The 26,765-nt window shown below is 41.2% G+C and overlaps 1 protein-coding gene and 2 non-coding genes across 3 annotated transcripts in view; 2 read left to right on the top strand and 1 right to left on the bottom strand.

Annotated features, from left to right (window-relative positions):
• The first annotated feature begins 7,992 nt into the window (after positions 1-7,992).
• Positions 7,993-8,065, top strand: trnam-cau (transfer RNA methionine (anticodon CAU)). The gene has a single exon. It is a non-coding gene; the product is annotated as a tRNA-Met (tRNA).
• Positions 8,066-9,046: 981 nt separating this feature from the next.
• Positions 9,047-9,119, top strand: trnam-cau (transfer RNA methionine (anticodon CAU)). The gene has a single exon. It is a non-coding gene; the product is annotated as a tRNA-Met (tRNA).
• A 2,043-nt stretch (positions 9,120-11,162) lies between these two features.
• The window catches only part of edem2 (ER degradation enhancer, mannosidase alpha-like 2), a 30,574-nt gene continuing 14,971 nt past the window's right edge, over positions 11,163-26,765 (bottom strand). The window contains exons 7-11 of the mRNA XM_069884262.1: positions 26,515-26,656; positions 25,306-25,430; positions 22,742-22,886; positions 18,220-18,341; positions 11,163-16,379 (exon numbers count right to left, since the gene is read on the bottom strand). Of these exons, the coding sequence (XP_069740363.1) occupies positions 15,897-16,379; positions 18,220-18,341; positions 22,742-22,886; positions 25,306-25,430; positions 26,515-26,656 (1,017 nt within the window). The 3' untranslated portion in view covers positions 11,163-15,896. The remainder of the gene's footprint in view (positions 16,380-18,219; positions 18,342-22,741; positions 22,887-25,305; positions 25,431-26,514; positions 26,657-26,765) is intronic.

The raw sequence follows: 26,765 nt of genomic DNA on the forward strand, positions 1-26,765 counted from the left end.
TCCCAAGATCGTGTTATATGGCGAGCTCTCCACTGGCCACCGTGACAGAGGTGCACCAAAGAAAAGGTACAAGGACTGCCTAAAGAAAGCTCTTGGTGCCTGCCACATTGACCACCGCCAGTGGGCTGATATCGCCTCAAACCGTGCATCTTGGCGCCTCACAGTTTGGCGGGCAGCAACCTCCTTTGAAGAAGACCGCAGAGCCCACCTCACTGACAAAAGGCAAAGGAGGAAAAACCCAACACCCAACCCCAACCAACCAATTTTCCCCTGCAGCCGCTGCAACCGTGTCTACCTGTCCCGCATCGGACTTGTCAGCCACAAACGAGTCTGCAGCTGACGTGGACTTTTACCCCCTCCATAAATCTTCGTCCGCGAAGCCAAGCCAAAGACAAGACAAAGACTTGAGGAGTATAAAAAATGCAAGAAATACCTCGGACGCACAAAATCAGTGAACCGGTGCGGACTCAAAAGGCCAACATGGCCTGTTTCCGCTCCATAAATGGTTATATGGTTATAAAGAAATCAGGCGAGATAAAAGAAGACATGAGGTGGCTTTAGCAGACGAAGTGAAGGAAAATCCTAAGGGTTTCTACAGGTACATTAAGAGCAAAAGGATAGAAAGAGACAAAAGTGGTCCTCTTGAAGATCAGAGTAGTTGGCTTTGTGTGGAGCCAAAAGAGATGGGGGAGATCTTAATTTTTTTTTTCATCAGTATTCACTCAGGAAACAGGCACAGAGATATGGGAAGTAAGGAAAACAAGCAGTGAGGTCATGGAACCTATACAGATTAAAGAGGAGGAAGTGCTTGCTGTCTTAAAGCAAATAAAGGTGGATAAATCCCCAGGGCCTTACAAGATATTCACTCCTTGAAGGAGGCCAGTGGAGAAATTGGAGGGGTTAAGACTGAAAGGGGAAAAGTTTAGGGGGAACGTGAAACAGAACTTCTTCACACAGAGAAGTGGAACAAGCTGCCAACTGAGGTGGTGAATGCAAGCTCAATTTTAACATTGAGGAAACATTTGGAGAGGTACACTAATGGGAGAGGTATGGAGGGCTATGGACTGGGTGCAGGTCAATGGGACTAGGCAAAATAAAATGGTTTGGCATGAACTAGAAAGGCCGAAGGGGACTGTTTCTGTGCTGTATTTGTCTATGGTTCTATGGTCTGCGTGGGTTTCACCTAATGCTCTAGTTTCTTCCCATCCTTCAAAATGTACAAGGGCTATAGGCTAATTGGGTCCAATTGGGCGGCATGGATTTCAATGGCTGGATTTGGTATCTACCGTGTGGCAAATAACATTTAAAAAAATAATGTTGATGATAAGAGAGGCCTTGGGGTTGATGTCTGAAGGCACAGATAGGCAGAGTGTGAAGAAGGGGTACGGCATACTTACCTTCATAGTAGTAGCATGTAACGTTTGGACATTATGTTCTAACTTAACAAAACACTGGTTCGAAACAAGTCTGCAGACACTGTGTTGGAGTTTACACAAAAATGCGGGAGAAACTCAGCAGGCCACACTGTATTCTTTATGTAGCAAAGATAAAGATGTGTAAGCCACATTTCAGGCCTGAGCTCTTCATCAGGATTTGACCAAAAAGCAGACAGGCACCTGAATAAAATGGTGGGGAAGGGGGGAGAGGAGGAGCAGAGGCCCATAGGCAAGAGGTCATGGGTGGATGTGGGTGGGAGGGCGGGAACAAAAAGCAGAGAAGTGATGGAGGCGGGGATAGCTCTGAATGGAGAGTGAAGGGGGTGGAGAACTGCAGGAAAGGAGGCAGAGGGATGGGGAAGATGGGAGTGGTCTAACAGAAACCAGAGAAGTTGATGTTAATGCCATCCAGTTGGAGGGTGCCCAGATGGAATATTAGGTGTTGTTCCTCCAATTTACAGGTGGCCTTGGAATGGCAGTGCATGAGGCCATGGACAGACATGTCGGCATGATAGTGGGGCATGGAATTGTTCCATCTGGGCACTTTCCAACCAGATGGCATTAACATCGACTTCCTGGTTTCTTTCAAGTCACTCCCCTGTCTCCATCTCTTCACATCCTTCTGTCTCCTTTCCCCCAGCTCTCCTTTCGCTCCTACCTTGATGAAGGGCTCAAAATCTTTATCTTTGCTACATAAAGGAATTGATTGTGGATTTCAGGAAGGGGAAATCAGGAGAACATTAACCATTCCTCATTGAGGGCTCAGCAGGGAGAGAGTAAACATCTTCAAATTCCTGAGTGTCAACATCCCTGAAGAGCTATTGCGGGCCATTCATGCCAACGCAAACATGAAGAAAGCTTGCCTGCAGCTATATTTCATAGGGAGCTTGAGGAGATTTGGTCCATCACCAAAGACTTTTGCAGATTTCTATAGGGTTACCATGGAGAACATTCTGACTGGTTGCATCACTGTCTGGAATGGAGGTGCCAAAGCTCAGGACAGGAAAAGAGGGTTGTAAACTCGGCCAAAACAATCATGGACATTAGCCTTCACTCCATTAAGGACATCTGTAAGAGGCGGTGTTCCAAGAAACCAACCTCTATCAACCAGAATCCTCACCGCCCAAGTCCTTTTCTCAGTTCTACAATCAAGAAGGAGGTACAGGAGCCTGAAGACACACACTCAGCATTACAAAAACAGCTATCAGTTTTCTGAATGGACAATGAACCTAAAGACACCTCCTCACTTTTTTCTTTTTGCACTAATTATTTATTTTTAAATATTATTCTTATGTATAATTTATTGCAATTTTGCCCCGAAACCACAACCGCAGCAAAAACCAAGATACATTTTAGTAAAATTTTTAAGATATACAACAAGAGAAAATATATTGGAGAAAGCAATGAAGAAAATAAGAGAAGACAAAAAGCCAGTGGAATACAAAGGTCAAAAAAATTTTTTTCTATCCAGACATAAGTTTTGAACTCCTGAGGAAGAGGAAGGAGTTCAATACAGCAAAAACGATCTTATGGAAAAAAGGATATAAATTTATGTTGAAGTACCCAGCGGTACTTAAAATAGTTATTCCAGGGCAACAAAACAGACTATTCTCGGATCCAGAGGAAGCACGAAAATTTGCAGAACAACTACAAAACAAGCAGCGAGATGAAGACATGTAATAAGAGTAAAAATTTATCTAATCCCAAACCTTTCAGAGGTTGCAAACTGCCCAATAAAAATTAATCATTGCAATATGCAATTAATCATTGCATAGCGTGCATTTATCAATCTAGTTACACTATCATAACAAATATCTAACCAATCATCCTCAGAGAAAATAAAACTGATATCCACTTCCCATTTACTTTTAGATCTATCCCAACCCTTTTCATCCATACCATCCTGTAATATTTGATACATAGATGAAATATAACCCTTCTCTGGTACCTTCATAAGAAAAGTCTCAAATTTAGTCATTTCAAGTAAAATCATATCTCTATCAAACACATGTTTTACCAAAGATCGAATTTGATAATAAAGAAACAAAGAGTTCTTATCAATACCATAACTGTCCCTCATCTGATTAAAAGATAAAAATTTACCTTCTTTAAAACAATCTCCCAAATTTTCCACACCTTTAAATCTCCAATGCAATAAACTTCGATTGTGTATTGAAAAAGAAATAAGTTGGTTATTATACAACGGAGTCAAAGCCGATAATTCACCCCTAGAACCTATCATTTTATTTTTCTTTATCCATAACTTCATTAAATGTTTTAATATAGGCACATTATATTGCTGTAACAAATTTATATTCCATCAAACAAAAATTGATGTATTTCAAATTCAGAAATATTTGCCATTTCAATTTTGGCCCAACTAGGGGGCCGTTCCAAATCCATCAATGAACTAATAAATTTAAGTTGGGCTACCTCATAATAATTTCGAAAATGTGGTCAATGTAATCCCCCTAACTCATATTTCCAAGTTAATTTATTCAAGGCTACTCTTGAAAATTTACCTCTCCATAAAAACTCCCTAACCATTTTATTCAAATCTCGAAAAAAAATATTATCAAGTAAATACGGAATAGATTGAAACAAATATTGCATACTCGGAAAAATATTCATCTTAATTGTATTTATCCTACCCAGTAAATTAATAGGTAAATCTTTCCATTCAATCAAATCAGTTTAATTTTTTTTATTAATGGAACATAATTTAATTTATATAAAGATTGATCATTAACATTCAAAATTATACCCTAATACTTAATTCGATCAGTCCATTTCAAATTAATAATATTCTTATAAACTGAATAATCTCCTTCACTTACCGGTAATATTTCACTTTTTCCCCCCAATTAACTTTATATCCAGAAAGACATCCATATTGTATCAGACACTCCTTCAAGTGCAAAAGTGATTAAGCTGGATTTGTTAAATACACCAATACATCATCGGCAAATAAATTAATTTTATATTCCTCACCTAAAAACTTTCATACCTTGTATCTGTGTATTTTGTCTTATCAACTGTGCTAAAGGTTCGATCACTAACGCAAACAAAGCTGGTGATAAAGGCCAATCTTGACGAGTTGATTGAGTCAATTTAAACGGTTCCGAAATCAAACCATTCGTCAATACTCTAGCTACCGGTTTACTATATAAAGCCTTAATCCAACCAATAAAGATAGGACCAAACTTAAATTTCTCCAAAACTTTAAACAAAAAATTCCACTCAATTCTATCAAATGCTTTTTTTGCATCTAAAGATATCACCATCGGGTGATCTAAAGATTGTCGAAATCTATTAAACAAACTAATCACACACAAAATATTATCTAAGGCATATCTATTCTTTATGAAACCTGTCTGATCCATATGAATCAACTTAGGTAAAAGTTTAGCCAATCTATTTGCTAAAATTTTAGCTATTATTTTATAATCTACATTTAACAACGAAATTGGTCTATATGAAGATACTTTCAAAGGATCTCTATCTTTTTTTGGGATTACTGTAATTAAAGCACTAGAACAAGACTCAGGTAATTCATAGTGTTCTCCAACTTGATGTAATACATCTCCAAACATTGTAGAAAAATCATCATAAAAAATTTTATAAAATTCAACCGAAAATCCTTCGTCACCAGGCGATTTACCATTCGGCATTTCCAGCATAGCCATTTTAATTTCTGAATCAGTAAATGATGCTTCTAACTCCTGTATATCTGCATCCTCTAATGTCGGTAAATTCAACTGTGATAAAAAAAATCAATCGATCCATTTTCTTGTTTTCCTTCAGATGTATATAACTTTTTATAAAATGAACAAAATTCATCATTAATCTCAGGAGGTTTATAAGTGATAAAAGAATTCCGTATAACAGCATTAATAGTCCTCGAAACCTGTTCTTTCTTTAATTGCCATGCCAATACCTTATGTGCTTTCTCTCCCCATTCATAATACCGTTGTTTAGTCCTATTAATCATACATTCAAATTGATAAGACTGCAAAGTATTATATTCCAGTTTCAACCTAGATAATTCTATTTTCTGATCTTCTGTAGCATCTTTCTGAAATTCCTTTTCTAACTCAATCTGTTTCTCTAATTCAAGACTCTGATTTAATCGATTCTTTTTTATTTTAGAAGTATAACTAATTATTTGTCCTCTCAAATAAGCTTTCATAGCATCCCATAACACGCAGTGCTGTTATTTTAACTTAAACTGAGATTGAAAATTATTTCCTTCTACGCCAGTTATTTGAGGTTCTGAGGTGGCTAATAAGACCAATGTGGGAACTCCAGACTCTTTCACATATGAAAGAGGTAGTTAGCTTATGAAATTAGGTGCTCTCCCCATTAATAAATAGCCTCAGTGTATTCAGAATGGTTGGCCTTGTGGTTTTCAGTACATCCTGAATATTCTGTGGTTAAGAAGGCATACAGTGTATTGGCCTTCATTAATCATGGAATTGAATTTAGGAACTGAGGGGTAATGTGGCAGCTATGAAGGACCCTGGTCAGACCCCACTTGGAGAACGGTGCTCAGTTCTGCTCGGTTCACTGCTTGAAGGATAGAAAGGGTGCAGAGGAAATTTACAAGGATGTTGCCTGGATTAGGGAGCATGCCTTATGAAAACAGGTTGAGTGAACTCGACCTTTTCTCTTCGGAGTGACGAAGGATGAGAGGTGACCTGACAGAAGTGTATAAGATGAAGATCTTATCATGCAGGTAGTCAGAGGCTTTTTCCCAGGGCTGAAATGGTTGCCACAAGAGGACACAGGTTTAAGGTTCTGGGGAGTAGATACAGAGGAGATGTCAGGGAGAGCGGTGAGTGTATGGAATGGGCTGCTGGCAACGATAGTGGAGGCGGATGCAGTAAGGTCTTCTAAGAGAATTTTTGGAGAGGTACATGGAGCTTAGAAAAATAGAGGGCTCTGGGTAAGCCTTAAGATTACCAAAATCAACAGTTTGGAAAATCATTAAGTAACAAGAGCATGTTGATGAGGTCAGTAATCACAAAGGGACTGGTGTTCCAAGGAAGACCTCCACTGTTGGTGACAGAAGGATTCTCATCATATCAAGACGCAGGTATGGATGTGTCAATAACTACTGTCTGCAGAAGACTTCATGAGCAGAAATACAGAAGCAACACTGCAAGATGCAAACCATGGCAAAGGTGGCTTGCTTTGGATCTTAGGAAGTTTCTTTACGCCTCCTTTGCTTTGATGCAGGTTAATATTAATCTCATCTGTTCACCAGACTTTTTTTTTCCAGAATTCTGTATGTTCTTATGGTGGTACCTGCAGAAGAGCATGGGGACAAGACAACACCTGGCCGGCTGTCAATCAGCCAACCTGAATAGACCAAGCCCCACCCGGTCAGGTGTCAATCACCCTCTGGGCTATAAGTCTGTGCCGGCCCTTCGAAGACACTCTCAGAGTTTATAGCAGCTCTCCTCACAGCTGGCTCTGTGGAAGTTTATGTCAAATAAAGCCTGTTGTACAGACTTTAGGTTTTGTGTGTTTGCTTCTATCCGATAGCGCACCACAGTTCTTTTAAATGCTTCTTGGCAAACTGTAATCTGGCCGTCCTTTCTGTGGCTATTGCGTGGTTTGCATCCTGCAGAGCAGTATTTCGCTTCATGAAGTCTGAGAAAGGTTAGGGTATGATATTGCTTCTCTTTCCTGTGAAGCAAGTGTGCTTTGCATAGAAAGTATTGGTGTTGGTAAGAACTCTTTAACATGTTCAGTTTCAAACATAAGAAATAGGAGGCGTAGGCCATTTGGCTCTCAAGCCTGTTCCACCATAATATAAGCTCATGGCAGATTTGATTGTGGACTTAGCTCTTCCTACCAACAACCCCTTCTCTACAACTCCTAATTCTCCAAAATGAGTAATTCCCCTAAATATGCGAGCAGAATGAAAAGAGATTGGAAGAGCAATCTATTGGTTTGTACATTTATATCTGATTCTTCATTTTGCACACAATCAGTCCGCAGACTGATCAACTTCTGCGGCCATTTTAAGTCTGCATCACGTGCCAGGATAAACTGGAAGAGTGAAGCAATGCTCTTCGGTAACTGGTCTGACCTTTAACAGTGAGATCAGATTACCTGAAGGTGTTGGAGGGGCCCAGATGTGCAAGAAAAATTGGTCAGAGTGAATCTCAAAGGTCCACAAGAAATTGCGCCTGTTGGCGCAATAACAGGGAAGAATCTGGTCATCAGGTGCTAGATGCTCTCGATATTGCTATACTGCAGGTATGGCCCACCCCCTGCACCTCTGCCCTGATGGTCATTAGACCACTGCTCCAGTTCATATGGGGATTCAAGATGGAAAGTCACCAGACAGCAGGGGAAGGGGGGACCCAATGTGGCCCTCATCCTATGACCAACCTTGTGTGTGACTGCATCCGGCTGTGTGTGGGACCAAAGTACGAGGGTACCAAGGGTAGCTGGAGCCCTGAAGCAGAGTTTCAGCCTGAAACATCCATCGTCCACTGCCCTCTATGGCTGCTGCCTGACCCGCTGAGTCGTCCAGCTCAAAAGAGCCTCGTTAGCGCAGTAGGCAGCGCGTCAGTCTCATAATCTGAAGGTCGTGAGTTCGAGCCTCACACGAGGCACTCGTTTTATCGTGGGTAGCCCAATGAGCAGAGAGTAACGTTTCACCCACAAGGAAGGGGAAAGGAAGAGGCGCTGAAGGAAGGGGATGCAGGAAGGTTACTCCGGGGAATGTGGCACAACGGTGTGCGGTCGCCGTTGAATGAGGGCACAAGAAGGAAACCTGGGTTCGCAGCATCAGTTCAGGCACGTTTGTAGCATGAGCCCAGCGTCTTGTGGAAAGAGAATGCACATGCTGGGTGGGCTCTGGGGTGGGGGCTGCGGGAGAAGAGGGTGGATTCTGGAGGGGGGGCTTCGGGAGAAGAGGGTGGGATCTGGGGTGGGGGCTGCGGGAGAAGAGGGTGGGATCTGGGGTGGGGGCTGCGGGAGAAGAGGGTGGGATCTGGGGTGGGGGCTGCGGGAGAAGAGGGTGGGATCTGGAGGGGGGGCTGCGGGCACAGTTCACCTTTCAGGTCGGGACCCTCTTCGAGGACGATTAGGAGGAGACAAGGCAGTTTCTCCGCGGCACTTTCCTGCTTTACCCAGGCCGTTTGCAACGGGGACTCCCCGCCCAGCAGCCGACGTGACCTGCTGAGTTTCCCCCGGCACTTTGGCGGAGCGCAGGTTTTCTTGTTTAACGGGCTCTTCCAGTGCCCTCATTCCGTGGTGCCACGTTCCCCTGGAGTCACCTTCCTGCATCCCCCCACCCACCGCTCTCATCAGCGCCACTTCCCTTCCCAATGCCCCTTCCTTATCCAATTTGATTCCCTTTCCATTCGCTCCCTTCTGTTTTGGAGGCTCCGTCAGTCCCTGCCACAACAGGAGGGGCCTCACCCGGCCACCGCATCATCCCCGCCCCCCGCCCGGGGATCAGGGCTCCGCGGCGGCCGGGCACCGAGCTCCAGCCAGCCTGCATCGCCCAGCCCCTGAGACGCCGCAGACCTTTACCTCCACTCAGCATCGCTTCCACTCTCTGAATCCACTTCGCTTTAGCCCTATTCAGAGCCTCGTTAGCGCAGTAGGCAGCGCGTCAGTCTCATAATCTGAAGGTCGTGAGTTCGAGCCTCACACGGGGCACGTGTTTTACCCACCAACTCAATGTTGCGTCCAGCAAGAGAAGAGGCGAGGATGGTAATGTTCTGGACAGGACACTGAGGGTACAGAGACTCTCAATCAATCAACCCTTTTCATTGGGTCAACAATTTATGATGAATAAAGTCTATTTCGGGTTAAAAAAAAATCATTTTTGAAATTCTTTCACATTATTTTTAAAAAAAGCAATCCGAGGATGAAAGGAGTATCAGCGTCCTGGGCGAGAATTTACATTTGCACGGCTCCTCACTCCTGTTCGCTGGGATTCGGTGTTGGTCCCCAACCCCCCCCCCTCCCCCCGACTGAAAGCCTGCAGACGCTGTGGTTAAAAAGAGCAAGTCCCATGTTTCAGGGCCCTGTGAGCTGGGAGGCATCTGAATAAAAGAATGGGAGGGGAGCAGTCCACATCAAAAGGTGTTAAGTGGGTAGGACAAGAGGAAAGGTGAGAATCGATTTTGGCTCTGTGAAAGGAGACAGAGGGAAGGAGGGGAGAGCACCAGAATTGGGAGGTTGGGGGTGGGGGGGGGGGTAGGTTCACAGAAACCAGAGAAGTCCATGTTAATACCATCCGGTTGGAGGGCACCAGGCAGAAGATGAGGGGTGGTTCCTCCAATTTGCAGGTGGTCTCAATCTGGCAATGCTCGACACCCTGGACAGGCATGTAGTCAAGGGAATGCGACAGGGAATTGAAAGGGTTGGGCTACCGGGAGACCCACACTACTGCGGTACTCAAAGCCGCGATCTCCCCGCTGCAGTCAAGGGAATGCATTAATTCAGGGGTTTCGACAATGAACCTTCAGGGCTCGGGGGGTGGAACATGCTCATCCAGTCATGGACGTTTATGATGCAAAAAAATGCTGCTCAGAATCTCCCTTCAACTAGCAGTGCCAGACACTTTTACGCCAGGAGGTGAACAATTCAACAAACCATCCCAACAGGGCCACAATGTTTCTGCACATGATTGGAGTTATAGCCTGGATGTTTTGCCAGCATGAGGAGGGAAGACCTTAACGTTGAGACCTTGTCAGCCAGAATGTACAGGGGTGGTGGGTTCATGGGAATTAACATGGTTGTTGCATGATGACATACATAGTTTTATTCAGGCTCCTGCCTGCTTTTTGCTCATACTTTGACAAAGGGCTGCCTCAAAACATTGGTTATGTACCTTACTTGTAATGGACACTGCATGAACTGCTGAGTTCCTCCAGCAATTTTTGTGCTTTATAGGCCAAGCAGTGGAGAGGGTCAAGAACTTCAAATTCTTAGGTGTCAACGTCTCTGAGGATCGGTCCGAGGGCTTCCAGGTCAATGCAATCACAAATACTCACCACAGTTACATTTCGTGAGGAGCACAGACTGTTGAAAATTTCTACAGGTGTACCATGGAGAGCATTCATGTCTGGTATGGAGGTGCCAATGCACAAGAGAGGGAAAATCCATCAAAGATATCTACAAGAGGCAGTGCCTTAAGAAAGCAGCTTTATCGTCAAGGACCCCCACCACCCAGGTCACGCCCTCTTCACCCTGCTACCACCAGGCAAGAGGTACAGGAGTACAAGAACAGCTTCCTCCCCTCCAGATTTCAGAATGGACAATGAACCAAAGACACTACCTCATTTTCTTCTATTTTCTTGCACTATTTATTTTTGAAATGTCATTTACACTGTGATGCAGTCAGATAACAAATTTCATGACAAATTCTGATTCTTCTGTCAGACTCAGCCTTGCAGACTTTCATGTTTCACTCTGACAAACACACAGCTGCTTGAGTAGGGGTGGTAGTCTTAATGGTGGAGGTAAAGAAAAATAGCAATCCCAACTTATTTATGGAAATATTTCAATGAACAAACAAAGGACTCTTTAAAAACAAACACATTTGTATTTTTTTTAATAGCCTTTTGTTAACAATAAGTCAACAAATCACTAGGGTAGAGTCTTGGGTAAACTTATACCTCTCACTTTGTTCGTTTTAGATTGGTCACAATGTTTGAGCTACCGAAAGAAAATAGACACACACACCGAGAGCAGTTCAGTTTATACAAATGTTTATTACAAATTCAAAAGCTGATTTCAAACTACAATATGCAAGCCCTTCCCAACTATACTTATCAACACCTGGACTGGTTCCAACTGCTGAAGCGAGGCAACAACTGCACACTTGTAGTAGGTTGTCAGGGCGCACGTAGCAGCTTTTCCACCTCCCCCAACTGGGACATTGGCTGGACTTCCATTACAGGTAGGTTACACCAAATGGACAATCAATATTAAGTTGGTAGGTAGCATCTTAAAACAACTGGAGAGTTGTTTAAATACTCAGCAGGTCAAGTCAGAGATATGGGAAGAATTAATTTTCCCCAGACATAACCTCTTCTTGTAGAGGATTCCAGTTTTTTTTCCCCAATTTCAGCATCTGATTTTTTTTTTTGCTTTCCAGAACTGGAGACACAAGGAGTTAATTACAGGCCTTCGCATCCCAAATTATTAAATCCACCATGAAGCAAGGTGGCAGAATGATACCAGAGGGAGAAGGAAACAAAGCATTTTAAAATTGAGATATGCTAATCATGAATCATTGGGAGGAAGTTCACACACAGTGATAGGTAAACAAGTTAGGGCATTAGCTACAACACTGGATAATTTTAAATTTAGACTGCAACAGGCCCTTTCAGCCCATGCCACCCAATTAACCTACAAGCCCCTGTAGGTTTTGACTGGTGCAACAAAATTGGAGCATCCAGAGGAAACCCACACAGGCATGGGGAGAATGTGCAAACTGCTTACAGACAGGGCGGGATTTAAACTCAGGTCGACGGCACTGTAACAGCATTGCACTAACCGTGCCATCCAATAATGGGCACATTTGTGAGAGAACAAGCCCAGTCAAAGGCAATCTTGTACAGTAACCACACCAATGGAGAGGCTCAGTTACAAGCATTACAGAGGTAGAAGCTGACCTCAGAGTTTTGAACTATAGCTCAGGCTGAACAGGAGGGCAAGACTGTAATGTGGATCTTTGAGAAAGTCTCGGAGGGGTTAGAGTGAGGTGCATGACGGACCCTGCAAAGGCCAGTGACCACAGGCACTAAAAGTGCCTATATTGCAGTTGAGGCATATTACACTCCATGTTTTTGAATTTTGAAGTGGATTATATTGCAAGTATGATGAAAATCTACCCTGGACCCCAATCTGGGGAAAAACAAAATCAAACAAATTTCCCATCACTGTAATTCAGACAGTTCAGGGGCAAAAAGAGAGTGGGATGCTCTTAATGGAGAGGTATTCGCATTATGCTTACCCCTGAAGATTAATAACTTGGAACCACTGCACCCGAGAACAAAGTTAAAAAAATGGATACTATTGCCAGAAAAATGATACAGGTTGATAAAACAGAGGGGGAAATTGTCGATAAGGAGGATTGAGTAAAACACAAGATCCCTCTCTTCAACCTTAATATGGAGATTTGTTTAAAAATATAGATTGATATATTCCATTACACAAAATGAAAGATGTTATCTTAATGAACAGCTGGAAGGCTGGAGATTTCACAAAGAAATTGAGCACTGTCCCCTGAAAATAGCCATCACCTTGTAATGCATTGAAGTGTTCAATTTCTGAGAGCAGATAACAAAATGCTTAATTATTCCTCCCAAGCTATCACTTGGATTAGATTGCAGTGGCATTCACTTCCTGACCATGTTTCATATTCAGCAGGAACCCTCCTGTCTGTGTCTCAGCTGGCGTACCAGCCCAATTACATGTAACGTCAGTACTTAAATTAAGAAACCCCTTGTGTTTCTGCAATCTTTCGCTCATCTCTCCTCAGATGGACCTACAGTTACTGTAGAGTTTCATTTCTCCCTCCCTCCTCCCCACCCACCAGGAAGGCTCAAATTAGAAGCAACGACAAATGTCCGAAAGGCCCAGCAGGTTATTAGTACCTGTGGGGTAGGCAGAGGCGGTAAAAACACAGAAATGCTGGAAGAACTCGATCTCACACCATCCATAGGAGGTAACGTTATATTATTGTCATTTCAGGCCTGAGCCCTTCCTCAAGGTATAAGCAAAAAAAAAAGGAAGGTGTCTGGATCAAGAGTGAAGAGAGAAAGGGGAAAGAATAGGAGGGGAAGAATCCAGTCCAAAAAGCAAAATTGGATGAGAGACATGCGGCGACACGCGCACGCAGAGAGAAGGGGGGAAGCTTTTAACAGAAACTGGAGAAGTCAATGTTAATTCCATCTGGTTGGTGCCCGGAAGATTTAGGTGTATGGCATGCTTAGTAAGGAGTATAAAAGTAAGACCACCAATTTGCAGGAGGTCTCAGTTTGGCAGAAGTGGTACTAATCTGGGGGTGTGCACTCAACCAGAACTGAAGATGGAAAATAATGATCACTAACCAACAAGGAAAAGAAAATGGTTGTGTGGGGGTGCAGATTTTTAAAAAAAAACACCCAAAGTTTTATGACAAGTCAAACGATTACTTACAAAGAGGCAACCTGCTGTCTCTGTATCATACTAAGGTATGATACAGAAACAGTCCCTTCAGCCCACAAGGTCTGTGGCAATCACAATGTCAAATTAAACCTCCATTCCCTGCTTATTCATACCTATCTAAAAGCTCAAGATCCTATTATGGTGGTTGTTCCCACCAATACCCCGTTCCAGTCACCCAACACCACACAAATAAAATCTTGTTCCATACATCTACTTAAACTTTACCCTGCTCACCATTTGATACCTAACATTTTTACTCCAGGGGTGGGGAAAAAAAAAATCAGTTTACCTTATCAATGCCTCTCATGACTTTATACATTTAAATTAGGTCTCCCCTCAGCCTTCAACACCCCTGGGAAAATAACCCAAGTTTGTCCAATTTCTCCTTATAGCACATACCCTCAAAGTTCAAAATTACTGTCAGAGTGGGCAGCACAGTTGGTTGTAGTTTGTATCCAGCACTATCTGTAAGGAGTTTGTACATTCTCTCTGTGCATGCGAGGTTTCCTCCGGGTGCCCGAGTTTCCTCCCACCCTTCAAAACATACGGGGGTTGTAGGTTAATTGGGCCAAAAGGGCCTGTTACTGTGCTGTATGAATAAAAAAAAAGACATCACTTGCATCCGAGATTCTTTTTCCTGCTGGCCAGGCAAGATTTCTGATTATCCAAAACTCTACAATGAACTCCAAGAGAATGTATACAAGAGAAAGAATGGTAATCAAAAGAAATATAAAGAAAGTGTCCACATGCAGAAAAATATTCAATAATAAATAATCTGCAACGTAAGAATCTTTGAATGAGTCCCCGATTGGGTTTGTCGTTGAGAAGTCTGATGGTGGAGGGGGAGCAGCTGTTCCTGAACCTGGTGGTGTGAGTCTTGTGCCCTTTCCTGATGGCAGCAGCGCGAACAGAGTGTGTGCTGGGTGGCGCAGATCCTTGATTGGTGCTGCTCTGTGACTCTAGAGTTTAATGTAGATTTTCTTGATAGTGGGGAAAGCTTTGCTCGTGATATCCTGGGCTGTGATCACTACCTTCTACCATTCAATCCAGGGAGCATCCTGAAAACCTCCACATGCTTCTGGTTATGGTAGTGGTTCTCCACCTTTTTCTTTCCACTCACGTACCACTAAGTATTCCCTATCCCATAGGTGCTCTGTGATTAGTAAATGATGGCTTAAAGTGGTATGTGGGTGGGAAGAAAAAGTTTGAAAACCACTGTTTTAATTGTACCTAATTGACTCATTATGTGCACAGTTTCATAATGTCAAAGGAAATGGGCCAATGACCATTTTTCTCAAGCAAAATCTTTCAATAACAATTGGGTCTGGAGTAGTGATTCTTAACCTTCCCCTCCCACTCACATCCCACCTTAAGCCATCCCTTATTAATCAGAGCACCGATAGCATAGGGATTACTAAAAATCATAAGTGAGTGGAAAGAAAAAGGTTGAAAACTACTGGGTTATGGGGTGACCAGAATTACACACAGTACTCAAAGTGTAGCCTGACCAAAGTTTTATATCGTTGCAATAACTTACTTTTATACTCAATACCAAGCATGCCATACACCTTATTTACCATCCTACTGGGGTGGGGGAAGAGAGAGACAGAACACATGGACAAAATTTAGCCCCTCTTCTTGAGAGCAGTCTTCAGTCATCTGTGTTGGAATGACACAGTAACCTTTTACGTCCAGAAATTCGCTTTAGTCCTTAAATGCTGTGAACTTTTCAAGCAGAATAATACAGTGATCACATTAACGAAGTCTCGTATATTTCCATACCTTAGTCTTTTTGAGTTAACTGATGATTCAGCAGAGAGGGAGAATTAAGTTGCTGGAGGTACAGTTTTTCAAATGAGACATTAAACAGAAAATCCAGCAAATATACAATGACATTATTCATAACAGTCCAATGTTCTTCAGTGCCCTTATGGATGCAGTGAGATTTAATTACTGCACTGGAGAATTTCTTGACTCTTCGGGATTACTGTACAATGTTAAAGTGGCTATTGGATTTAGAAATCCAAGAATAATTCTGGATTTAATAATTGTAATATGCTAGAGGATATCTGGAGTGCAAAAGCCTGTGCTGTACACCCATAGTGGTCCTTCTTGTAATTTTTTTAAATTATAAATGAACTGTTGCACAATCATACGACTTGCTTAGTGATTTGAATCTCCGGCCATTCTGTTCTTCCCAACCTTTTAAAAAAAAAAATTGGAAAACAGAAACTTTATTCCACTCAATTTCATAAAGATCCAAGGTGTAAACTAGGAAGAGTCTGTAAACACTTGACCTAACACAGCAAGTTTGGAGCTGAAATGCTGGCCTGGACAGCTCAGAACCGGGACTACATTCTTATTTGTTTTTCGTTTTGCTTTGTTCTCATCTGGAGTTGTCCACTTGCTCTGCTGGGATTCCTTCTGCGAAGAACCTGCCTCGTGCAGTCCCGTCCTGATGTGCCGCACGCTGTGGAAGTCTTGCATCAGCGCTTCGACCTCCCAACGCTCCTCCCTGTGCTGGCTGCAGCAGTGCAAGGCCGCAGGGTCAATGGGGTGCGCCTCGGTGTTGAACAGGTAACCGCCAGCTCCCAGCACGCACTCACCATAAGGTGTGGTAACGGTGTAGAAGGTAGTCCCGTCGTTATGGAGGAAGTTGTCGGGATCAAAAAGCAGATAGAGATACTTCACAGTTTCCGCCAGGAAGAAAGATTCCATGCGATTGTCCAGTTTGTGATCACGGAGGTCCCGGACCTTAAATACCAAAGAAAGATCAAGTTCTGGACAAATCAACAGGTCCTTCCACCAAACTTATCCACACTGGCTAAGCAAGGCCCATTTTGCCTGCAATTTGGTACATCTCTCCAAATCTTTTCTAGCCATCTGTCAGTCTTTTGAATGTTACAACGTCCCCTTCCTCTGGTAGTTAGTTCCATAAGCCCACTACTCTGTGTTTTAAATCGTTACACCTTCACCTTAAATCTGTACCCTCTAGTTTTAGGTTCCCCCACTCTTGGGAAAAAGACCATGACTTATTTACCTTGTACACATTCCCCTCATGGTTTAAAAACCTCTATTAGATCCCTCTTTACCAAGTCAGAATCTTTCCAAACCTCCAAGCATTTGTAGCTAATGAGGTACCTTTCGTAGTCTGATCTGCACATAGTTGTTACTTTGGCTCTTCAGAAATACTTGATACTAAGATTATGGGTATTTTGCTTTAATAATGTGAAGTAATTTCAAAAGATATGCTGTCCTTCTGCTTTAGCAAGGTGGATATGGACAGACTTGTTGAAATGTTATTGCAGAAACACAAACTGCAGATCCTGGAATCTCGGGTGATCAACGAAAAGCTGGAGGAACAAATGTATCAGTCTCAATGCAGCAATCCGGCTCTCAATATCAATTAAAAAAAAATTAAGGACAAGTATTTGGAGAACTGTGTGCAGTTCTGGTCAAACAGCAGTAGGAGAGTTTTGACATTTGTGAGCATTTAATTGGTGAAATGAACTTTCAATTCCAGATTACTTAAAAATCACATAGCTCACAGGATGATTTATAGGATAGGGTGGCGAGGTCAGTGTAGCTGTTAGCACAAAGCAGTGACAGTGCCGGTGACCAGGGTTCAAATCCCGCGGTTTCTGCAAGGACTTTGTATTTTCTCCCTGTGTCTGCGTGAGTTTTCCCCTCAGGGTCTCCAGCTTCCTCCCACTGTTCAAATTGTACCAGGAGTTGTAGAATAATTGGCTGTAATTGAGCAGCAAGGGCTCAAGAGGCAAAAGGGCCTGTTACCACGCTGTATGCCTGCATTTAAACATTTTTATAGCAATTTGAAAGTTCCCAGAACTTGTATTTCCAACCTCTGCATCTTTAGTCCAGAAACACAGGATTACCATCTTTTCTTGAGAGCACCCAACACCAAACAACCAAATTATTCTCAGTTTTTACCTATAAACAAGAAATTAAACCCAAAGATCTAGCTCATTTTAAAAAATACAAATATACATACTAAATGCCAACACAAAATGTCATTGATTCCATTGTTAATCACACATTTTACTCCAATGTGTGGTTTTTGAAATGTTCATATTATGCAAGGATCACTGGCCAATCCGGTTTATGGATACTTGTCAATTATGTAAAAACAGATGCTGGAGGAACTCAGCCAGTCTTGCAGCGACAATGGGAGGCATATTAGTGATGTTTTGGGACTGATACCTTCCTCAAGGTACATCTTTACCTCCTATGGATTGAGAGGCCACTGGGTTTCTCCAGCATCTCTGTTTTTGCTACAATCACAGCATCTGCAGACTTTCATGTTTCATTGGTTAACGATGTGGCTGGTTAGCATGGAGTTAAAAACACAGGCAGCAATGGACAACACAGTTTGGTCACTATTAATTCTCGTGGCTGCAAGTTAATCCACGCGCCTAAAATGATCAAAATAGCTATAAATACCGAATGCACCAAACAATCCTGAACCACGGGAAAAGTAACAAAAAATTCCAGTCCCAATGACACCGAAGTTCAGATGCACTGCAATGCTTACTACACCCAACAGGAGCACATTTCCTTTAACTGATGTAATACTTACAGTAGCAAAGCCACAATCTACACGACTTATCTTCTCAATGGCTTCAACAACATCCCTGCCCAGTTCCAGGAAGGTTGGATCTCCCGTTGCTCGATACAGGTACATTGCACTCTCTATTAGCTCTGGAACAACAAACCACAGCTGTTAGCAGAACCAGTCAAAACTGGTAGAATTCACTCATCTTTTGCATAATCAAATAACCCGGAACACAGCAGAGGAATGAGAAGCTGTCACTGGGTTACAAGGAGTGCAACTATTAAAATGAAGAAACTGGACATCCACAAAGTCTTCGCTCACTTTAATAGCGAGGAGGGGAAAAAAAATTGTGTTATTTAATATTCTGTGACACATCTTAAGGAACGAAGAAATCTAAGCAAAAGACAGAATTTTGAAACTGTCCCATCACCAACTAGCAAGTCTGCAAGAGTCCAAAAAGAAAATGAGAAATGGAGGTGCGTGGGGAAGGACTTTGACTTGCAACTTGCTACATTATCAAATTCAGGCAAGGCTTCAACCAAAGTCCAATTCTGTTCCACTGTGATGGTCAGCTTATCTTCATGGATTGAAGCGAACCCAATGCCACATAAACACTGCACAAAGAGGCACTGAAAGGATTCAGTGGGCCGAGCGGCATCGGTGGATGGAAGTGGTAAAGTCAACATGCCGGGTCGAGTCACTGCATCGAGACTGATCCACTTGTTCCTCCAGTTTCTCAATGATCACCCGGGATTCCAGGATCTGCAGTTTGTGTTTCTGCAGTAATACTTCATCAAGCCTGTCCATATCCACCTTTCTAAAGCAGAAGGACAACGTATCTTTTCAAAATTACTTCACATTATTAAAGCAAAAATATTCATAATCTTAGCATCAAGTATTTCTGAAGAGGTAAAGTAACAACTATGTGCAGAACAGACTATGAAAGGTACCTCATGAGCTACAAATGCTTGGGAGGTTCTAAAAGGTCTCGAGAAAATGCTATGGAAGTTTCAGTTTCTTTTTTTAAAATTTTTTTTATTTTTCACACTGTGAAACATATCAACCAAAATATATACAAACGTTTCTCATTAAATATACACAGTGGCATTTTCTCCATTTTTTTCCCCCCATACCTTCCCTCCCCACTCCAAAACCCATAAATATTCAACTTATACAATACAATAAAACCATGAAACAATGTCTTCACACAATGAAAAATAAACAAGAAAAATGTGTCATCTACTTTTACACACTGGATCAAGTCATTTTGTCTTATCATTTTAGGGGGTGGAGGTCTGAGACAAGCCCTCTCTGTTATGTTCCATGTATGATTCCCAAATTTGTTCAAATAATGTGACTTTAATTTTTAAATTGCATGTTATTTTTACCAATTCATTTCCATGTACCATTGCTGAATTCTCAGGTTCTCTTCCATTTTCGAAGTTGACATTATACATTTTTTTGCTACTGCTAAGGCTATCATAATGAATCTTTTTTTGCGTGTTAACCAATTTGAGGCCTAATTCTTTACTTCTTATGTTACTTAAAAGAAAGATCTCTGAATTTTTTGGTATGGTATTTTTTGTGATTTTATTTAATATCTGATTTAGATCTTCCCAAAACTTTTCCACTTTCTCACATGCCCAAATTGCACGTACTGTTGTTCCCGTTTCCTTCTTACAGCGAAAACATCTATCTGATAATGTTGGATCCCATTCTTTTAACTTTTGAGGCGTGATAGATAACCTGTGTAACCAATTATACTGTATCATGCGTAACCTTGTTTATTATATTCTTCACGGTTCCAGAACATAACTTTTCCCATGTTTCATTTTTTAATCTTTATATTTAAATCCTCTTCCCACTTTTGTTTAGGTTTATAGCTTATTTCATCATTTTCCTTATCTTGCAGCTTAACGTACATGTTCGGTATAAATCTTTTAATTACCATTGCGTCTGTAATCACATTCAAAAGCTGCTTCCTTCAGATAATCTCAGTCTGTTTCCCAATTTATCCTTTAAATAAGCTTTCAGTTGATGATATGCAAACATTGTACCATGAGTTATTCCATATTTGTATTTCAACTGTTCAAATTATAATAAATTATTTCCCAAAAAAACAATTTTCTATTCTTTTGATTCCTTTTCTCTCCCATTCTCTAAAGGAAAGGTTATCTATTGTAAAAGGATTAGTGGATTTTGTGTCAATAATAATTTTGGAATTTGGTAATTCATTTTTTTCCTTTCTAAGTGGATCTTCTTCCATATATTAAGTAAATGATGCAGTACTGGTGAGCTTTTATATTGCATAAGCTTTTCATCCCACTTATAAAGTATACGTTCCGGTACCTTCTCCCCTATTTTAACTAGATCTATCTTAGTCCAGTCTGGTTTTTCCCTTGTCTGATAAAAATCCAATAAATACCTTAATTGTGCAGCTCCATAATAATTTGGTAACTGCAAACCACCTTGGTTATACCTCTCTGTTAATTTAACTAATGCTACCCTCTGTTTCCCCCCTTTCCACAAGAATTTCCTTATTATTCTCTTTAGTTCATTAAAGAATTTCTCTGTTAAGGGAATTGGTAATGTTTGAAATAAGTATTGTATCCTTGGGAAGACATTCATTTTAATGCAGTTTACCCTCCCTATCAACGTTAGCAGTAATTCTTTCCAATGTTCCAAGTCTTCCTGCAATTTCTTTATTAGTGGCTGATAATTTAATTTGTACAGGTGGCTTAAGTTATTATCTAACCTGATAACTAGGTATCGGATTGCTTGTGTTTGCCATTTAAATGGTGATTCTTTTTTAAATTCTGTATAATCCGCGTTACTCATTGGGATCACTTCACTATTATTTGCGTGGATCTTGTACTTCGATATTTCTCCATACTCCTTCAATTTCTTATGTAATTCTTTTATTGATATTTCTGGTTCTGTTAGGTATACTATGATGTCATCTGCAAATAAGCTGATTTTATACTCCTTCTCCTTTATTTTTATCCCTTTTATTTTATTTTCTATTCTTATCAGTTCTGCCAAAGGTTCTATTGCTAAGGCGAACAATGAGAGGGATAATGGACATCCCTGTCTATTTGACCTACTTAATTTAATTTGGCTCGATACATATCGATTTACTGTTACCTTCGCCAATGGTCCATTATACAATGCTTTAATCCAATTGATATATTTTTCTGGGTGATTGAACCTCTGTCATACTTTAAATAAATAGTTCCACTCTGTCAAAGGCTTTTTCTGCATCTAAAGCAACAACCACTGTTGGCTTGTTATTTCCTTGAACTGCATGAATTAAATTAATACATTTATAGACATTATCCGCTGTTCGTCTTTTCTTAAAAAATCCAGTTTGATCTAGTTTTACTATTTTTGGTACACAATCGGCCAATCTGTATACTAATAATTTCACTATTATTTTATAATCTAAGTAGAGATATTGGTCTATGTGATGCTGGTGTTAATGGATCCTTCCCTGTCTTTGGTATTACTGTAATTATTGCAGTCTTACATGAATCTGGCAAGTTTTGTGTTTCTTCTATCTGGTTCATTACTTCCAGGAGAAGAGGAATTAATAACTCTTTAAATGTTTTATAAAATTCTATTGGGAATCCATCCTCTCCTTGCTTTTTATTGTTCGGCAGCTTTTTTAATATATCCTGTACTTCCTCTATTTCAAATAGTTTTATCGGTTTGTTTTGTTCTTCTTGCAATTTCAGCAGTTCAATTTTAGCTAAAAACTCTTCCATTTTATCATCTTTCTCCTTGTTCTCAGTTTGGTATAATTGTTCATAAAATTCCTTAAGGTTTTCATTAATCTCTATTGGGTTATATGTAATTTGTTTGTTCTTTTTCCTTGATGCCAATACAGTTCTTTTAGCTTGTTCGGTTTTAAGTCGCCAGGCTAATATTTTGTGTTTTTTCTCCCAGTTCGTAATACTTTTGCTTTATTTTCATTATGTTCTTCTCCACCTTGTACGTTTGTAATGTTTCGCATTTTATTTTTTTGTCCGTCAATTAAAGTTTCATTTTCTTGAGGTGGAATGTGGAAGGGAACATCCTGTGACGTGGCATCAAACAGTTTACTTTGTTATCCATTTTATTTGCTCTTGGTGTAACTACAATGTATTTCCCAACTTTAACATTTGCCTTGTAGCACCACAGAAGCAATTGCTGAAATGTAATGTACTTCAATGACATCCTGTACACTGCTACGTTGTTGAACTATAACAACACATGGACAGGCAGACCTCATCTACTCCTCAACCATCCAAGATGCTTGGTAAGACATTTAAAAGATATAAAGACAAGTGCATGAATAGGAATGGTTTAGAGTGATAAGGGCTAAATGAAGGCAAATGGAACTAGTGTGGATGGCAGAGACAAGTTGGACTGAAGGGCCTGTTTCCATGCTGTAGACCTCAACACTCTCTGACATTAACAGAAAAGTAATAATCGAGTGACAATTGCTTTCAGACATCCCAAGGCCACATGGCAGTGCTGGTTTCAGGCAACACTCTTCTTTGCTTACCTGGTCGAAGAGGATAGCCTTCTCGTTTGTCCACAGTTGAACCCTGAGGGATGCTGTAAAACTCGGGGAGTCCTCCATATTGCTTCCAAACCTGGTAGTAGTTGTGGAAAGTTTTCACTGCATTATTAATGTCGCCAATTAAGCTCTACAAGGGGAAAAAGACCAACAAGAACATCAATCAGAGGTTCCAATGCTGCAGACTGCTGAAGCCTTCAGATCGCCAGCACATCACCACAACTCCATTAACAACATAAGAGGGAAGTTCAAAATAAGGGAGCCAGTAGTTTCCACAACTTCTTGCCGTTTTGTTTTTCAAGTGATTCTTTATCTCTCCATAAGTTCATTCAAAACTCTTGCATCTCATTTCCTAATTCACATTTCCCGGTGAAATGGCGGGAGGCCATTCAACCCATAGAGCCCATACCAGCTTTCACAACATGTCAAGTCATATTCCTCGTCACAGTCTCCCTCACATGGCCAACTCTCCATTAATTACACTGGACACTAAAGATTTTGTTTCCTGAACACTTCTGGGAGTATTTTATGGATCTTGGGCTGCTGATCATGAAAATCACCTTAAAGTTTTCCAATCACGTAATGTTTTTTTTAAAATATAACCCATTTTTGTGATTTCCTGTCAGATTTTAAATCTACTTCAAGCAAAACCATGAAATGCAGCGTCATCGAAAATTAAATTTCTGCATTTGCACTTGGACATCTTCCCCGCTGATCTTGGTGCAGTCAGTGAAAGGTTTCACCAGGATATTTGTGACCATGAAAAAGTGTTATCAGGGTAACTGGAATCCATCAATACTGGCTATTGTTGGGCACTGACACAAGAGGCATCAGATGCTACGCACAAAAAATCAGTGGCAAAATAGTTTTAGGTCAGTTAAACTGATGCAATTATGTCAGGATCATTAGGAGATTAAACATGCTAAATTCAATAAAAGTTAACTTAATTTCCTTCCTCCCTTCCCCAACTTCCTATGTAATACAGCAAATCTGAAATTATGCTTGTGTGGAGCTTGAAGTTGTCTATCATAATCCCTCATTTTTTTTTCCAGGAAGTAAACCCTTAAAAAATGTTGAACAGTGTTATTACCGTACAACAGTGTTATTACCGTACAATTATCCCATCACCCAGGCACATTTTGGATGGAGGAAATAAATTAGGGCACCTGTGGCATTTCACTTGGCGTGAGGGAGATCATACAAACACTACGCAAACAGCACTGGAGCCATGATTTCAACAAGAGATTGCAACTTTAAAGCATCTTTGGCTGAACAGATCATCCAACTAGCTTCAAGTGCCCATCTTACCAACAGAGCCAGATTTAGACTTGGTGAGGCCCTAAGCTACATAAAACTTGGAGACTCCTTGTAAAAAAAAAAACCAATACAAATGATTTCCAATGAATGCATTTACTGATTACATATTTATCATTATAATATAGTATAGCCTGGAAACTTTTAAAAGTTTCAACATATATTAATATATTTTTGAGGCCCATGCAGATTGTGAGCCTTATGCCTAAATCTGGCACTACTTATCAAGAAGCTATAAAGAAATGTCGGGGAAAGGTTTTAAGGCAGAAAACAGATGGAGCCTCAGTTTATCATCTCTACGACAAATAAGCACCCAAATTGGTGCTGCCAGCCCCCATAATGCTTGGAGTAGTAGTGTCAGTACACATCTTCATAACTCTAGCCTCTACAGAGGGACTTGAGCCCACAACAGTCAAACGCTCAGAGTGTTGGGAGTACAGTGGGCTCGGTTTGGATTAGTGCATAATGTGAGCCAGCTGGTCGGTGCGGACTCGATGGGCCGTAAGGCTTGCTTCTTGGCTGTTTTTGCAACTACTGTGATTCACTGGTAGGGAAACAATTCCTGGTGTTCCACCCAGATTGTTTCTGGACTCCTGTGAATCTATGGTCTCATCTATTCTAGCCAAAACACAGAAATGCTGGAGGAACTCAGCTGGTCTCGCATTGGAGGTAAAGATATATTACTGATGTTTTGGGCCTGAGCCCCTCCACTAATGTATCGGGCCTGAGCTCTTCTCTCATCAATTCTAGCAATCTTTTCAATTTAAAAATTAAAAATTATATCATTATAGAAGGCCTTTCTGGCTCATGAAGACTGTGCTGCCCACTTACACCCAACGACTGACCAACCCCTTACATTTTGGAGGGTGTGAGGAAACTGGAGAAAACCCATGCAGGTCACACGGAGAACATACAGCAGCGGATTTGAACCTGGATTGCTGGCGCTGTAAAATGCGTTAGCCATGCCGGGTTTTGTACACTACTGTTAAAAGTCTCCTCAAAAGCAGCACACTCGCTCCATATACTCTCATGCTCATACTGCAGATTAATAAACTGGCCCAGGGAATTGGAAGTGATCTGTTCAAGCTTTTCCTCACGACTTAAAACAGAATCCATTGACCTCATCAGTCCAAGTCTTAACAAGTATGGTTAGGAAGAGGACATCTTAAGCCAATTAAAAATTTTAAAGCAATGGCACAAAAGAAAAAGCACTAACAAGGCTATCAATGTCCAACCTGCAGTCCTGGCCAAAAGGCTTCCAGAGACTGGAAGACAGGCATGGTGACGGTGCCTTTGTACATCTGAACCCAGACGTACCAATCATCAAACTTGGTGTATTTCTTAAGCACTTTCGCATAGTCTACAAAAAGAGAGAAATAAATTAATTGAGAGGAACTAAACGACAGGATAAATTCTTGATGAACCAAGCACATTCCCCAGAGATTTGTTTGACAATTGAAAGAGTCAATAGGATTTAAAAATATTCTCAATTAGCATTGATAATTTTGAATTTGATCCTGACCCATGTCCTGTGGTGTGTGGACAATTATTAATAGAAAGCCTTTTTATATAAACTACGTGATTTAAATCACATCCAAATTTCTTAAAACTAATTCAAACTGATATCATGTCAATGAACGACTCCTCCGAAAGCCCAAAATTAGGCTCTGCCCTTACCACCCTAATTATAAACCTCTCTGACACCACAAAAAACCCTGACTGCAGTATTGAAAGATCACCCTTTTCCTTGCACTACTGTAGCCATGAATATCATCTATCCTTGATATTTATTAAATCTCTACATACAGCAATTTAATGGCTATCATTTGGCTGCAGCAAACAAGAACTTCAGTCACATGTTCACTGTTGTGTCTAGGACAATAAACTCATGGTAGAGCAGAGAACAGCACAGGGCCTTCGGCCAAAGGTTGTTATACACCTATGTCATCATAGCATACAGAGCAAAGCACAAGAGAGTCTGCAAAGGGATTACCAGGTTGAGTACACCAATGGGAAAATGCAAAGGGATTACCAGGTTGAGTACACCAATGGGAAAATGCAAAGGGATTACCAGGTTGAGTACACCAATGGGAAAATGCAAAGGGATTACCAGGTTGAGTACACCAATGGGAAAATGCAAAGGGATTACCAGGTTGAGTACACCAATGGGAAAATGCAAAGGGATTACCAGGTTGAGTACACCAATGGGAAAATGCAAAGGGATTACCAGGTTGAGTACACCAATGGGAAAATGCAAAGGGATTACCAGGTTGAGTACACCAATGGGAAAATGCAAAGGGATTACCAGGTTGAGTACACCAATGGGAAAATGCAAAATGCTTTTTAAAAATCAGCAGGTAATTCTACCTCCCCATCATCATCCATTTAATCTGCTGCAGTGGCTGCGCAGTGAAGACCAGGTTTAATTAAAGCACACATCTTACCAAGGAAAGAAGACATGAGGCCTTCATCTTGCAACAGGATGGCTCCCTTCACCAGGTACTCAAAGTAGGAGTCGACTCCTGCGCCAATCCCGGAGTCCTGTGCGACCCACTTTGAAGTTAATACATCGATATGGTTTCCAACCTGTGCAACACAAGTTGGGTTGGGAAGAGGGAAATACAGGGGGGTGGGGGGGGAAAGTTAAAACAGACTCTGGTCTGGTTCGGTTTTATGATTTTCCACAAAGTTACAT

Source organism: Narcine bancroftii, chromosome 6 (assembly GCF_036971445.1).
Source record: "Narcine bancroftii isolate sNarBan1 chromosome 6, sNarBan1.hap1, whole genome shotgun sequence".
NCBI classification, from domain to species: domain Eukaryota; kingdom Metazoa; phylum Chordata; class Chondrichthyes; order Torpediniformes; family Narcinidae; genus Narcine; species Narcine bancroftii.